The sequence below is a fragment of the Parus major genome, chromosome Z, assembly GCF_001522545.3.
Source record: "Parus major isolate Abel chromosome Z, Parus_major1.1, whole genome shotgun sequence".
Lineage (NCBI taxonomy): Eukaryota > Metazoa > Chordata > Aves > Passeriformes > Paridae > Parus > Parus major.
Window position 1 is genome coordinate 7,188,683 of NC_031799.1, and position 15,961 is coordinate 7,204,643.

Consider the following 15,961-nt stretch of genomic DNA (forward strand, 5'->3'; position numbering starts at 1 on the left):
TCTGAGTGGAAGAACTATAACATTTTCTAACATCATTTGAGGGACATCCACTGGAAGAACAGAACAAAAAACATATGAATATATTACTTTTAAGAAAGACAGAAATATAAACTATACACAACCTAACACCATGCCTCACCATATCAAATCACATCCATATTATACAGAAAACTTTGCTGCAGTATACCACAATCAGGACATTTGGGATAGACTCCATTAGCTTATTTAGTTTTGAGATCTCATGCTGTCCAGCTACCGAAGTCTTCATCACTAAATTCTAACGTGCTCTCCAGGAACAGGACACTAATGGAGGCAGCTGATTTCACGACATCACCAGTAAGGCATTCGAAGACAAAGGCAAGCAAAGGAAGACAGCAACTGACATATTTTTGGTTCTTGATCTTAACCCTCTATCATCAGTAAATGCTTGTAACCGTGATATTTACCAGGGAATTCACCATTTTGCCAGTGTAAGCTTTCATTTAACACATTTGTCAAAGCACTATATTCTGAAAACTTTCTGCATCTACGAAGGCAGGCTTTCCATTTTCTGGACACTAAAGCCAGAACTTCCTTTTGAACGGCAAAAAATTTTTCTTCCCAGCTACTTTTCTTCCTGCCTTTAAGAAGTCCTGATGCAGAAGATGTGTTATGCTCACACATTTGGTAAGTTTGTCTCCACTTTCTCAGTCAAAAATACCTTAACTCACAGAAACAACAATTTGCAAGCAAAGCTTTTTCAGTTTTGAGATGAGTTCAACCAATCTCTGACAGAATTTTTATTCAATATTTTATGCGAGTAAACTAATATTGCTTAATCAAGGAGAAGGTTTCAAAGTATAGGGAAAACATGTAAGAAGAGCTTACCTTTGCCCAGGAGTCACATGATTTTCAGCTGGAACAGAAGACGCAGTGAAGACTTTTGTTTCAGAAAGCTGAAAAAGAGATGGGCGAACAATTTTACATGCTCACACTTCCCTCCTGCAACATCTGCAGAAATTCCATTTTGGTCATGCACTTTCAAGATAAAATTAAAGTCATACTATCATTACAAACAGCTACTGTGAAGCTCTGCTTAAAAAGACAAAAACATGTAGTCAAACTTCAGTAAAATCTCCTCCACAGAATCAAGTACCTGTTTAATTAGAGGGCTGGGTTAGGAAATTTGACCTACTGAAAACAGGCACCAGTGTATAACAGCATACCAATGCAACCACATAACCTTGGGAAACAGTTTCACTGAAATACACCAGTAGAAAGCAATTAATGTCACAGCCATTCTACCATCAATGTGCAGACACAATAAAGCACCTCTGATAAATGTTGTTGCACAATGTAACATATTGCACTGCTCCCACTCATTCCATGTATCCTTGCACCTGACATTTCAGCCCTCACCACCAGCAGAGGCAGGTAAGTACAGTGAACCAGCACTCATGGTTCTTTCTTGGCAGGTCTGTTAGGAGAGGCAATAAGGTCTTTAACTGAGTGCTCTGAGAACAGGAGCTTGGAAACAGTAATAAAATGAGGGCCATGCCCATACTCACATAACAAGTCAGACCACCCACAGTAGAAAGCTGCACTGTTTTCACCACGCTGTTACAATACAGAGAGATACTTGTGAAGGCACCTGGGGAACTGAAGCTGGTTGAGACTTTGGGGGAAAGAAGGGGTTGGTTTTTTGTTGTGTGGTTAGATTTTTAAGTTTTCTTTTTCTTGTTTAAAAAGTAGTAGTTGAACAGCTACATCTTCCTAGGGCTAATCTGTTTCTATTGACAGGAGTACTTGCAAACCAGAATAGGTCTTAAACCGGTACAGGTTAGGTTTAGCAAGACTGAGATATGCATGTACAGTATTTTTATTTTAAATTAAATTTTCACAAAATCACCCTTAGTTCCTCTGGTAGCATTGTCTTTGACTGAAGAATAACGGACCCTTTCAAAGAACACCTTTAGAATGTGCCATTTGATACAGCTCTTCTAGGAAATGATGCATTTTAAAATGCATGCATTGCTAGCAGCGCAGTTCAAAGGACATCACAGATATGAGCCGATTTCATTTGCCATCCCACAGGAAGCTCCACCGAGAGCATGTGTATCCACGAACATGGACATATGAGAGGGGTCTCCTATGAAGCACTGTTGATTTAAGAAGGGCACAGAAGGGCTGACTGGGAGCCAATGACCACTCAGAGGAAGAGCAGAGACATTTCACATACACTCCCAGCACCCTCTTGAAAGGAGCACATCAGGCCATGAAGAAATTGGTACTACCACAGTTCATCCCTCCATTTCTTGCCCTTCCCTTGCTACCAACACAATGCACTTTAATCCCTCATTTCTGGATCACTTGTCCCAAGATTAATGTTGACAGCCCACAACTCCATGTACTGACCAAAACAAAGAAAGAACATTCCACTTAAGTACATTTCAGTTAAAAAGGCTGTTCCTCTATTGTTCAGCACTTTCCCCACCATGTGTTTTATTTTAGAGCAATGTGTACTGTACTTTCTGGGGTATTATGATATTCCTGCATAGCACATAGCACAGGGAGGCAGCTAATGGCACAAGCAGCACTCTATGCTCTGCAATCTCTTGATTAAATATTAAATTCTTTGTAATGTCAACAGCTTCTCACACTTGGGTAACCAGAAAAAGACTAACCATGGACAAACACTTATGAACTCCAAAAATTAAGCAAATTAAGGAGACTGGGGATGTTTGTGACAACACAAATGCATGCTTGATGTGTGAGAGAGTAAATGCTCTCTACAGATGAACCAGCATGCAAACAAAAGTCTCCAGCTAACAGCTCAGTTATATTGAGGTTTACACTACACCCTGTGGCAAACTCACTGCCACAAGGTCCAATCAAGCACTTAATTCAGGACTCTGCAGAGATTACCACATTCATCAAAACACGTTTCGTGCTGCAGCAGCTGAAAAGTTTTATTACACAGATGTATTTAGTATTTCTCAGAAGTAGTATTTGCAGCTCCCAATCAAGCCATTATGCTCGCTGCACACTACACTCACAAATCTTTCACTGAGGCATTTTCCCAGAACTGAACGAATGGTTGTGAGCCATTTGTCGGTGTTGGCCTCACAGGGCTATGTCCTCCATCTGCAGTGAAATGCCCGTGCTTTCCAGCTCCTGTTCCTATGGTAAAATCATTCTCCAATCACCAAACAGACAACACACTTGACAACTACCTAAAGTCCTAAAGGAGTACAGGAACAGTAAGAAGAAGAGGAAAATAGACTCTGGCATCCTCACAGAAACTCAACATCCACAAATCAGAAATAAAAAAAAAAGCTTATTACTGTTTTGGTATGATGTGGTGAAGGTAAAGAAATTAAAACAACTTCTCATGCTGCTTCCTGGTAAAGAAACCACTTCCACCAAAATACCCTCTTTTTTTTCTTTCCTTTTTTATAAAAAAAAGTGTTGCTGTGGTGTCAAATAAAAACTAGTACTACAAACACTACACAGAAAATGTTTGCCATCACCCACTTTCCAGCAGTTTGTATTTATTCTATTTCTCTCATTTGGAATAGTTTCTCTAGTTAAATTTTAGTTTCTTTAGCTATGAAAGCATAATCACAATTTTAAGAGCAAAATCCAAAGCCATCTAAAGTACCTCAATATTTGTCTAGACCTTTATTGTTCACACCTTGAATATCCCTGTAACAAAATACAACCTCCTACTTTCACTGCAAGCAGTTTCCATTCTATTTAATAGTGCCTTGACAACCTATTATACTTGCTCAATACTCACTGCAGAAGATAAGGACCTGACAGGACTATTAGGTCACAAAGACCTAATTCTTCTTGGGTCAAACAATGTTAAATTTCATTCACTTGCTCATAACTTGTATCTGACTAAAGAACATCACATTTAAACAGAAATATTCTTCAGAAAAACACCTTTCCCTGCAGACAGCAAATATATCAGTTTACTTGGTTCTTCTAATCAATAGTCATGCCAGTAGAACTGTTTGTTACACACTTAAATGCATGGATCCATTTTGCATACACAGGTTCATACCACTCTGTTAAACTAAAACCACAGTTCATCATATGTTTCTAAACTAACCCTTCCAGATTCCCTAAACTAAAATCTCCCTTCTCAAGGATCTTTGATCAGGTATTTTCATCTATTATACACAATTTTTCACCTCTAAAAGCAATAAGAAATTGGATTTGACACTTAAGGATCAAGCTCAGGAGCATCTACATATAGAAACATAACCCAAGAATGACTAAGAGATGGGGAAGAGTGCCAATAGGCAAAAAGACTACAGTAGGAGCTTTTTTGATACAGCATCAGTTCATGCTGAGCTGTTCTTTTTTCACCATCCACTACAGTCCTGAAAACTTTTGCATTGCTGTTTCCCAGACACCAGGCCCTTGTTCTGAAGGTGTGTCTTTATTTCTATAAAACAAATGGATACTTGGCTATATTAAAGTATTTTTCATTGGAACAGGTCAAATCTAGCAGAGGTCCAAATCTCACCACATGACTGGCTTACTTTCAAATGCTATTCCAACACTTTTTGTATTTCACTAATATTTTATTAAGCAATTATTTTAGTTTTACTTTCCAGTCATTAACTGAGGCACTAGATGGCATGTGGCACTGGACTGGGCAGACTAATAGCCCTCCTACAAAAGCCCACATTCAATAGGGTCCTTCTGTAACAGATTTCCCAAAACTTGCAAAGATTTCAATACACTAATATGTTTTGTGATGTTTTGCAATTATTTTTAGAAATAAAAATATACATATTTTTAGACTATTTTAGAGCAAAAGATAACATATTTTTCCCTTTTTTATTTTTTGCGCACATTTTGGGCTAATGTATCTGCACCTTGACAGTTCATTCAGTCTTTCTGAATATTAGAAGACAACTTTCTGCTAGGTCATAGGGATTTTTCCAGGAACCAAAATTAATAAAAATTAACATTGGGCTGGAGATTTCAAAATTCATTTGCAAATTATTCAGCTCTAGTAACTATTTAAAACAAATTCTATCCCTGGTCAGCATTGCTCAACACCTCTCCCATATTACAAATGCTGTATTGTACAGCATCAAACAGGGGTGAGAAAATCCCATACATTTCATACATTCTTCAGCACATACTGAAGAAACAGAAGACAGGTTTAAATTATGTCAGTTGTTGATGACATAAATTGACACACAAAAACTAGGAATTTAAGAGTTTCTTTCAATTCTCTCAAAAGATACATCCCTGTCATTACATAAGGATGGAGCTTCCATATAGTTACATGAAAACATTCATACATTTCCAGGAATAACACTGACATTACACCTTGCAGGAGGAGGCAAAAGGGATTACTTATTTTCACTCTTCTGAAAATAAACCTGAAATAATGGGTTACTTCAAATAGTTAGTTTTTGAACACAACGCAAACTCTGAAAAGAATAAATAATCAATCAGTATATCCAACTAGCTGCACTTACATCTTCATTCCAGTCTTCTGCTGTCCATTCCTCTATTGAGTTTTTCCATGCTCCTATTATAATTGGGAAAAAAGAAAGAAAGAGAACAGATGCAAGTTAAAGGCACAACACTGTGTTTCAATCCTTCTGGTTTACAAGCAGTCTTGTTTTCATTATCAGTGAAACAAAGCAAGGAAATGGAGATTGGAGACATATTTGAAAACATGGTTGGAAGCTCTAAGAAACTGGTCTGCAGAACTAAAATTTTGTGAGGGAAACACCACCACTCCTCCATCCCCCCCTGGACTTAAATTCTGATTTCAGGAATTTCTTAACCACTATGGTACTGGACTTAATTAGCATGGACGCACATCTGCACCCAGTGATTAATTCCAAGCATTGGAAGGACGTCCTCCTATGGGTCCAGTGACAGTAAGAGGTTACTCAACCCTCCTGCAGTATCCCCTAGTTTCCTGCACAAATTCATACAGAACAAAACACAACCACAATACCTGCTCCAATACGCATAATCCTGCTTTCAACATTCAATTTCAAGACTCAAGCTATGCCTGTGGACGCTACTTTCCAAACTGTTAACTCATTCCTCAGAGTAGAACAACTCCAATTCCTTACCCTGAGAGAGCAATTTGTTTTAGAACATAAATAATTCTTACAACAGTAGCAGTCTTTAAATTTCCACTGTAGCTAAAAAACACTTCCTGTAACTTGTGGCAGAGTGGACTTGGCAAACCCTGGAGCACAGTGCAGCATGCAGAAATAGGAAAACTACAGCAAACAATCCTATGAATGCAAAAATCCAACCCCTTCTGTAGGAAACAGCAGGTACAGACATACTGCAAGAGCAATAAACAGACTGAAGGCCTTGACCACCAGCAGCAGTACAGGGAAGGTTATCCCAGCAATAACCAGAACCTTTGTGTAAACTGTGCAACCAAGAGCAAAGAAAACATCAGCACCAAAGGCAGTGCTGCCAACACCTTGGATCAAGTACAAAAGCAGAAGGACTACTGCTTCCATTATCTCCTTTCACTTAACCAGGAACTATCTGAGATGCATTAATCCAGAAACAAGTGCCCCAAAGACAGCATCAAAGCCACCAGGTACCAATGCCAGCACTGCATTGGTGCTTCCTCTTGTACCCCACAACACCACAGGAGGTTTTGGCAGAGGAGGGTCAAGCAGTGCCAGTTCTGTCAGGCAAATGGGCTGACCATGAAGGTTACACACAGTGGTGGGAAGAGAGGGGGACTATACCTTGGAATCCAAAATTTTTTGGCAGGTCCTGAGCAAGGTAACATCCGCTCTGTGTGGGCTCTGTGGAGCAATGTAGAGTTGCCTGAAATATCTTATGCTCACATTTTAGTAAAGGTCCCCCAACCAGGGCTGATGTTTTTATGAATAACAATGCCTTGTAGCAAAACTACTACAATGCCTCAAATTTCTAGAGTAATCCACACATTTCAACAGAAGTTTTGAAAAGGAGGAAAAACCCAATGAGAAGCTGTTTTTCTCTAGAAGACAAGCCTTGCACTGACACCAGAACACTAAAACAGAGCTTGGAGTCTGATAAAATAAACACTAAAAGAACTCAGATACATCAAGTCGGACTCCTGAGTAGTAGGTCAGACTCCACCACCTTTGGGAGACCAAACTTACTTGGAATAATACTTGTGATATTTTCCTGACATCCAATTTAAACAATTATCTGTTGTTCCCTCTGATAAAACTAGTTCTGAGGGTTTAGTCTTTTAAATCCTGTGTACAGCCTTTCACCCTTTTATTAGTTTACCCAAGCTGCCAAGTTCACTACTGTCATTTACTAACTCTCTTCCTTTCCCATTCAATCCTTCCACTCAGTTTTTTCAGTACTCTTCTCTGCACTAAATCCAGTTTTCAAATGTCTTCCTCCTATTGATGGAATTTCTAAGTCAGATCTTGCCCCAGGTGCATTAATTTCTTTTTAGTCCAAAATCCACCTTGGCCTTACTGCAACTCATGCATCCTCTTCCCAATCTTTCCCCCAAGCTTTGCAAAGCAACACAATTCAAGAGTTCTCTGTTTTCCATCAAAATTATGCTTTGTGTTTTCAAGGAACCTTGTCATACAAGCTTCAACCTAGATGGTTATTTGTGACCCTTTCCTCTCTCTCTTTGTAATAAATTCAGTTTTAGAAAGTTGAAAGCCAATAAAAACAGAATACATATCTTTTGATGAGTCTTCAGCCATGTTCCTCCAATTCTCTTCCCGTCACACTACTTATTTTTTTACCCTTTATCTGAATAATCATTGATATTAACCCCAAAATAAATTTAACTTAGTGTATGCCCAACTTATGTACTAGTTCTTTCCTGTTGGATTTGCCTTCTAGAAAGACTTGAAGGTTTCCTTAAAATGTTCCTTCTGACTTTTACAGCAGATATTGAAAAAAAACCAAACACAAAACCCAAAAAAACCAAAAAACCCAAACACCAACTTCCTTGTTTGTTCCAACACAACTGTCCCTCTTGAAAGTTACTCTATAATTCATTTTTTATTTCTTGTAATTCTTCAGTTTCAGAGAAATTTAAAGCTGTTCATAACTAAGATAACAAAGGAAGTTTTTCCGTGAAACCTATGAAACTCTATCAAAGAGATGCTGAGTAAATTACCGGAACCCAAGGCCATTTTACAATCAACTCTGAGAAGTGAGCACCTCCGATATAATTTATCTATAAGAACTGCTGTGATTTGCACTCATTTTCTCCCACTGCATGGTACACGACAAAAAAGGTAGGAGAGCAATCATGCTGCTCAAGTTTATTCCCTTTTGGAGGAGGATTGGTAATTTTGTTTCTCTTTATCTGTCCCTTCTCTTTGCCTTTCATCTGTACATTATATAAATTAGGATGCAGAAAGACACTGTATTATTTGGAATACAATAATACTTAAATGTTATGAACTATTAAAGACTTCCCTTTCAGTCTATATTTCAACGAACACTAAATTTTGCCTTTACAGAACCAGCTAGCTTTTCTACTGGATTATACAATGGTGCACCTAGAAACACTATTCAAGTTATGGTCAGGCCTTTGCACCTGCAACAATTCAGGGCATGTGGTTCTAGAGCAGTTTCAGAGTACAGATGACAGAAACTACATTTTGGAAACAAATACTGTATTTACTTTTAATGAAAATATTAATTTCCCCAGCATTGACTAAAGGAACAAATACTTCGTAAACTCAGAATGTCACAAAGATTTGTATGATATCTTCAGAAAATATTTTGATAACCAAAGATCTCTTATTTCTGTAGGCAGTTACACATTACTCCTCTTTAATGTAAGTGCAGATGAAAGACACTAGTTTTGCAAGTAATAGCGTTAATATTGTTTACCTTCTTTTTAGATTAAATAAGAAATGGGACTGGGTAATGAAGAATAAAGAGAGGGATTTCCTTCCTGTCCTTCCTCTATAAACTCTTACCTGACATTTATAAAGCCTACTGCAAGCTTTATAGTTTTCCATTCACACGTAGTTCACGCATTCAAAACTTTAGTTAGCTCCCCAATGGGAACTTAACTGGATCATTGATTTGTAAGTAAGAAAACAGCACTGTAAATTTAGGGCGAAAACCTGAAAATTAATATTTGGGATTAACAAGTCAATTAATGACCAACTTTATGCAATACACTTCCAGCCCCATACCTTGTCTGCCACTGTCCCCCCATAGTACTGCTTCTATGTTCCTTCCCAGGAGTCTCTTCTGCTTTAAAATTACCACTCCAGATGTAGCTTCCTCTAAAAACCCTCAAGATGCTTTCCATCACAAGGTTGAAAGTGCTACCCACTTGGAGAAAACTGATGATTCAATTTTAAAGCTCTTTCTGATGTGATTCTTTTTGGCCCAGGGACTTCTTTCAGATATTCCTAGGGCTTGTCTAAAGAAGCAACACCATAAAAGAAAGCATTCTTTAGAGAGATATTTTTGTTTTGTCACTTACTGTGCCTTTTTCATTTGAAAGTAAATTAAGATTAGCAACAAAAAGGTACTTAACACCCAACAAGAACATTCACATTTACCTAGTCTGCTTTAATTTTCCAGCAACCAAGTAATTTTGCAGGAACTGCCTCACAGTGACACCCACTCATTCATACCTCAAAGGTATTCATTCATTCATCTGACAAGGCCAGGGAAAATTCCCAAATGCCTTCTCACAGCTTTTCTTCCTACAATGCTCCCAAATTTCCATGCGTGCCTTAAACTGTGTTATTGAAATCCAGTGTGGTTGTTGGTGACATGAACAGCAAAAATGTGCTTGGCATCTGAACAGAAATTCCACACATCAAAACTCAATTTCCATCACTCTGTCAGCAGCACACGTCTCATGGTGACACATTCGGGCTGTTAGAGGGATCCACTTACCCACACCAAGCTACTCTTATTCTTAGGCAGATTTCTTCCCTTAATGAACACTAAAGAGGTGCAAGGAGACAGAGGTGCTCTAACAGAGACACCTGGAGGCTACTCTGAGTTAGCAAGGAGAGTCTCAGAACACTCAAGTTCATTTCAGAAGTAGAGCACAAGTCATACATAAGCTACATCCTTACAGCTGCAATCAGTAGTAACAAACCAGTGATTCTTTACTTCTGGTCCAATCTCCTAGCACCTTTCATACAGATCTTTCTTTACTTAGTTAACCTTACAGCCTCTGCAATACTTGTGATAACAAACCCTGCTCCTCACTAACAGGTAGCAAACAATAAGATAAGAATCCTCAAAGGAATTTTCAAGACATTACATATCTTGAGTGAAAACAAAAGATGTATTTCTGTTTGTGCTACAGCACCAAGTAGTTTAAAAAGCAATTCCTTAGAAAGATACCATATTTGGCAAGAATGCTCCCATTAGCAACCACTGATATGCTCCAAGTCACTCTTCCACTGGTTTAGAAGGCAATCAGAGTGACAAGACAGCTGCTTAACAGGCCTCCTTAACTTTGAGCCTGTTGTGTCTTCTCTGGTTAAGTGGAAAATGGGTTGTAAGACATTCAGAAAGCTGCCTCTCAAGTGGCTGACAGCAGAGCTCAACAGAGCACACTCTGCCCTTCAAGATCACCTTCCACACTTGACACACAAGTTGATGAAAAATCACCTGAGTATTCTTCACCAATGAAGAGATCAGAAGAGTCAACCATCACTGCAGTTAAAGAAATTCATTCAGTGGCTCCCAAGTGAGGAAAAAACCATACATGACTTTCTTCAGTCTAATATAAGATTTCCTTTGCCTTCATCTCCTGTCACAGGCCACAGGAAGAAGCAAGTAGCCCATTTTTCCCATCACAGATAAGCAGGCCACCCTCCTCATTCTGAATCACCATGAGACCATTGCCAAATCGTTCTTTTCCAAACTATGTCAGTCTCTTGCTTTTAGCTGGAAGTGTGTACTTCTCACTTGAAACTTCATATAGAAACATACATCTGCCTTGATCTTCAGACAGGTCAACGGCTTTTTGGCTTCAATTGAAGTGTCTATGTGTGCTTTAGTTAATAATTTTTTTCTTGTTCAAAAGTTGCAGATCTTGGAACTCTCCTCCATCCAGAGACTCACATCCTTACATTTTTGAATTGTGCAGCTGGAGCTTCCAAAGCCATCTCAGTGTCACTGAGTGAGTTCTTTTAAACTTTTAAACTTTTTCTTTTCTTTTTCTTCTTAGATATTCACACCCCATTGCCTAAAGCCTGAGGACCAATCAATTCTATGAGGACTTATCTCCTTAACTACATTAGGTGAGATCTTAAGCAGTATTTAGATATCTTAACACTTCTTTACATAAAAGGTTTTTCCAGTGACTCTTCACGTTCCTTTGTCTCTCAAGGGTTTGCTAGTGCTATAACAAAAGAATTGCAAAATGCCTCCCTTCATTCTCACCAGAGAGACACTCAGGCTCTGCATATTAGCAGCAATTAAACATAAGAATCACCTAATATCTCTGTCACAAGAGATGTATACAAATTTTCAGAAGTTAATTGAACACTAACAGAATGATTATTTAGCTGCAATTTGCTACAGGTCTTCATTCCAATCCTTCCACTTCTTGAAGCATCTTACCAGTTCCATCATCTGCATCATTCTGACCAGTCTCCCAGATCTCTGACTTTGTCCCAAAGCCATCAGTGACAGAAGACTCCGTATAGTCTGCAGGATTAAATGTCCTAGAGTTTTGAAAGTTAAGAAATGGAAGAGAACACATGGGTCATTCAACGAGCACAAGTGTCATAATTTTTAGCTGAAGCTGTATTAGATCTAACATCTTGATTTCCACATAAGTTATCTTGACAGCTTTTAGTTTAAAAAAAAAAGAATTCTTCTACGAGCAGAGATAAAAAGGAAGAAAAGAGAAGAAGAAGAAAAAAGTGAAGAGATTGGTAAACAAAATTCCTGTGGAGAAACTGAACCAAATAAATTCCTGAAAAACCAATTAATAATAATCCCTATTCCTCCCAGTGTTATAAAGCGTTAGTTTATACATACAATGATAAGACTCTCTCAACTGGTAAGTTTTTCAACAGGTGGCTGATAAGTAAGCAGTACCATGTCCTTTCAGAGCACCAGTAAGATTATTTCAAAGTGCTCTGCTGACACCAATGTCAAAATACACAGATGCAGGTAAAAGGTGAAAAAGCATTATTGAAGAAAAAACCTCTTTTCAGTCCATCATCTGCAAGTATGAACAAGAAGAATTATTAGAGAAGTAGAACAAGACTCCAGTTCATCATGACTTCACTGATGTTTCATGAAGTGCCATTAAAGGCAAACACTGAGTGAAAGTAGTGGAGATTACATTTCTATAAACCAAGTTATTCCAACAAAACTGAGAGCAAGCTTTTAAGCTGCTGAATAACTTCTTGTGTTTTAAGGACCATAGGAGTCCAAACAGCTAAAAAATGAAACCCCCAAAACAGAAGAAAGTTTAGAATTCCACTTAGAAGTTTTATATATGTTCATGGCACATTCTACATCACACTGAAATAAATCTGGTCTTAAACTGACCTGTGACTATATGTAGGATACAACTTTCAGACTCCAAGGTACCATGTGTCTGCTACTGATAGCAGGTATGGCTCTCCAAGTTTGAGGTATTATTGCTGAGTAGACATACATTAGGATTCTATAGGTGTGCCTAGTTAGAAACACTACTTTAAAACAAAGATATTCCATTCATCATCTAAGAGATTTTTCAATTTTTGCATCCGTGTTGGTTTATCAAACATACAGCAATATCCAAATATCCATACATACAGTGGCAACATCGTCAATTAATATTGCCACTGAGTTTGATCCTTGCCAAAATCTGTGCTCTACATGTTTCTTACCCCATGCCTTGGGCTGAAAACCTCCCCGTTCCTCTCCCTCTGCCACGTCCAAACCCTAGGAGAGAAAACACCATTTAACAGCAACAGCAGAGGAGCCGCCAGTCACTAGTCTGTCACATTAAAGAATGCCACAGTTGAACAAAACTACCATAGCTGAAGTTAAATATAATTTACTTCCCAAGTTCCCACACTGAATATGCTTCTCTAACACTCTCAAGTAAGCCTTGGTTCATCTAAGACCATGCATTTTGTAGGATCTGCAATTATTTGCTGTCTTTTCTGTCTCTCATGAAGTAGTTCCAAATGCCACTAAAAGAATTAAAAATACCTTAAATACTCATTCCAAACACTGCTATTGCCAACATATTAGACATAGTACAGGATTTTGTCTCTACTGTCTCATTCTTTCCTAAGATGCTCTAGAATCCCAACCTCCCTGAGTATCCTGATCTCTCAAGCAATTCTCTCACTCCTTATCTGCGAGGAAGTTTAAATACTCCACTTGTTTCCTTCTCTGACTCAGACCACCTGTTAACCCTTCTGTGCTTTTGCCAATCTCTGATCACACATTCCTTTTGCCCCACCCTTCATCACAGTTACTGATAGAAAAATATCCCAATCAAGTAACTCAACTTCCATGTTGTCATCCACTAAAATACTCATTTGTTTTAACAAAAACAAGTATTTGTTTCCTCAAATTTTAATTACCAGCCTCAGTTTATGAGCTTCTTGATACAACAAATAGCTTAATTTTTGCACATTGTATATTCTCAAAAAGGTGTTAAAATTTTTGTGTTATTCAAGAATATACACAGAAAATGTCTACAAAAAGTGTTACCTACCATTTCTTATATGTAATATATTTCTGCATAGGTTTCCTGATCCACCCTTTTAGGGGCTTTAAATAAGGCTTACTCAATCTGTTTAGGTTCTTTTGAGTAAGGGTAAGAATACTATTTTGTATTACAAGAACAGAAGGAGGTCAAGAGCTGCACTCCAAGAACAAAACCACGCTAATGACAAAAATTATGTGGTAATTATAAGTCACCAAGCAACTGCCAATCTACCAGAGCACACAAAAATTATAATCACCAAACATCACCAAAACACTGATGTCCACAGATCGGAATTACCCATGACTGTCTTGTTGAAAGTTGGATCAGAATTACTCCTGACTTGCAGGAGACCACCCAAACTTAGCAAGAGCAGTACCTCCAGGACATGATAACACCTGTTTATGAAGGTTCTACTTTAATGACTTTCTGTTTCCTGCTCTCACCACTCATTATTCCCTTTACCCCAGTTCACTGTTGAAGTGTTAAAAGACATTTCTGGACTTATTTTTTCAAGACTTCTTAGAAGCATCAAAGTAGATGAAAGATTCCCAGCATTTTGCTGGGACAAGAACACAGATTAGTTTAAGTCTGACACTGACCAGCTCTGTTATCTCCACATTATTTTCCCTTCTTTGCTCTCTCTTCACAAGAGAGAAGGCAGGTTGGAGCGAAGGCAGACAGAGGTTTGGAAAGAAGCAACAACTTCTGCAATCTGGTATTTGCGACCCTTCTTCACGGAGCCCATATGCTCTCTGCCATAAACAACAGTGCCCCAAACCCTGCTGCACCCAACTGCCTCCAACTTGGCCACTGAACCTTGTTTTTCAGCCTACCCACTCTAATGCTATCCTCTGTCAAAGTCGGAGCACTGATTACCTATCTGTCCAATAAGTTTTTTAAGAGTAGAACCAGCTACCTGGTTTAGAAGTTTACCTGGGGACATGGTAGGGGCCATCATGTAACAAAATTATTTTCAATCACTATCAATTATCAATATCAATATCTAACAATAGAACATTAAACACCATTTACAGAAATTGCACAGAAGCAAGATCAACAGTTTTGTGACAGCCTGAGGTACAAGTCCAAATGGGAGCTGTTAAACACAGAAACAGTCAACCAGAAACAGTTTTGAGTGTGACAGATATTAGGTACAGAGAGATAACTGAAATACTGCCATGAAAGAAGAAATTAATTTTAGAAGAGGAGGTAAGTCACCCCAGAATCTCAAGTGCAAAAGCCTGAAGGAACAACCTTAGCACACTAAAGAGAAAGCGACGTTTTAGCAAGCCAGGCACACATAAGATACATTCCCATAATGGGGACAATGAACTATTGACTGGTTAAACATCAATAAGCAGCATTTAAAAAAACTACAAAAAAGAAAATTGCTGTTCCTGAAGTTCCATGCACAGTCTTACACTACTAGGCAGCAAGGCATTTTTTGATACAAGATGACTTTGAAAGATAATATTGAACTCGAATTTCAAGAGGATTCCTTCATCTTCTTCATGTTGTGTCTATTCTTTTTTGTCAAACTGGAATTAAGTTTAATCAACAAATGCAAAAAAACCTTTCTAATGAAGGCAAAAGGGAATACCAAACCAAAATACTAAATTCCTAGTTAGAATAAACACAAAAAATTAACTCAAAATACGGGGCAGTGAATGCTCACCACTGCAATACCATCTAACTCACATGCAGGATCTCAGACATCACGGTCACTAGTGCAAAACGCCAGTGGAAAGGGCTAATAGTCTCTTTGACACAACCAGACCAGAATTTAAGTATATCCTTAAATTCTCACACAAGGAAGCTACTTCTCTCAACAGTCAAAATTTAAAAATGGCCTTAAAACAGAAGATAGTCTTTTAAGACAGAGAAGTTTCTCATGAAACAACTGTGAATGCCCACAGGGTATCTACAAACTTTTTATGCTTTTTAACAGTGACTAAAAAGTAAAAGTTAAGTTCATTGTGAGCAAATGAAGCTTTCAGAATTCTCAGGAGAAACCCAAATACTGAGCCTGCAATCCCACAGTAATTTAAACCCATTTAAATTAGAACTACCACAATAGTGGTCTTCCTTACCAGTGATCACAAGCTCTGCTCTTTTATGCAGACAGTTTTGCACTTTCCACTGAATGAACACCAAACAACTACCAGGAAACAGTACTTGTTCACTTTTGGATCAGCCCTCCAAACAAGTTTTCACCTTGATAAATGCCAGAAAACCTTTACACCAAACCACCAATAACCCCTGCTGTCTACTGCGGCTAATGTTGCT

General features: G+C 38.3%; 1 protein-coding gene across 5 annotated transcripts in view; it reads right to left on the bottom strand.

Moving 5' to 3' along the window:
* The window catches only part of UBAP2 (ubiquitin associated protein 2), a 90,536-nt gene that overhangs the window by 33,907 nt on the left and 40,668 nt on the right, over window positions 1-15,961 (bottom strand). For 3 of the 5 annotated variants that reach the window (XM_015653253.3, XM_015653255.3, XM_015653254.3), the window contains exons 7-10: window positions 12,840-12,894; window positions 11,575-11,678; window positions 5,487-5,539; window positions 868-935 (exon numbers count right to left, since the gene is read on the bottom strand). In XM_015653253.3, coding sequence (XP_015508739.1) covers window positions 868-935; window positions 5,487-5,539; window positions 11,575-11,678; window positions 12,840-12,894 — 280 coding nt within the window. Of the gene's footprint in view, window positions 1-867; window positions 936-5,486; window positions 5,540-6,740; window positions 6,801-11,574; window positions 11,679-12,839; window positions 12,895-15,961 lie in introns of all 5 variants that reach the window. The other 2 variants (XM_033520337.1, XM_033520336.1) reach the window with 1 other exon arrangement.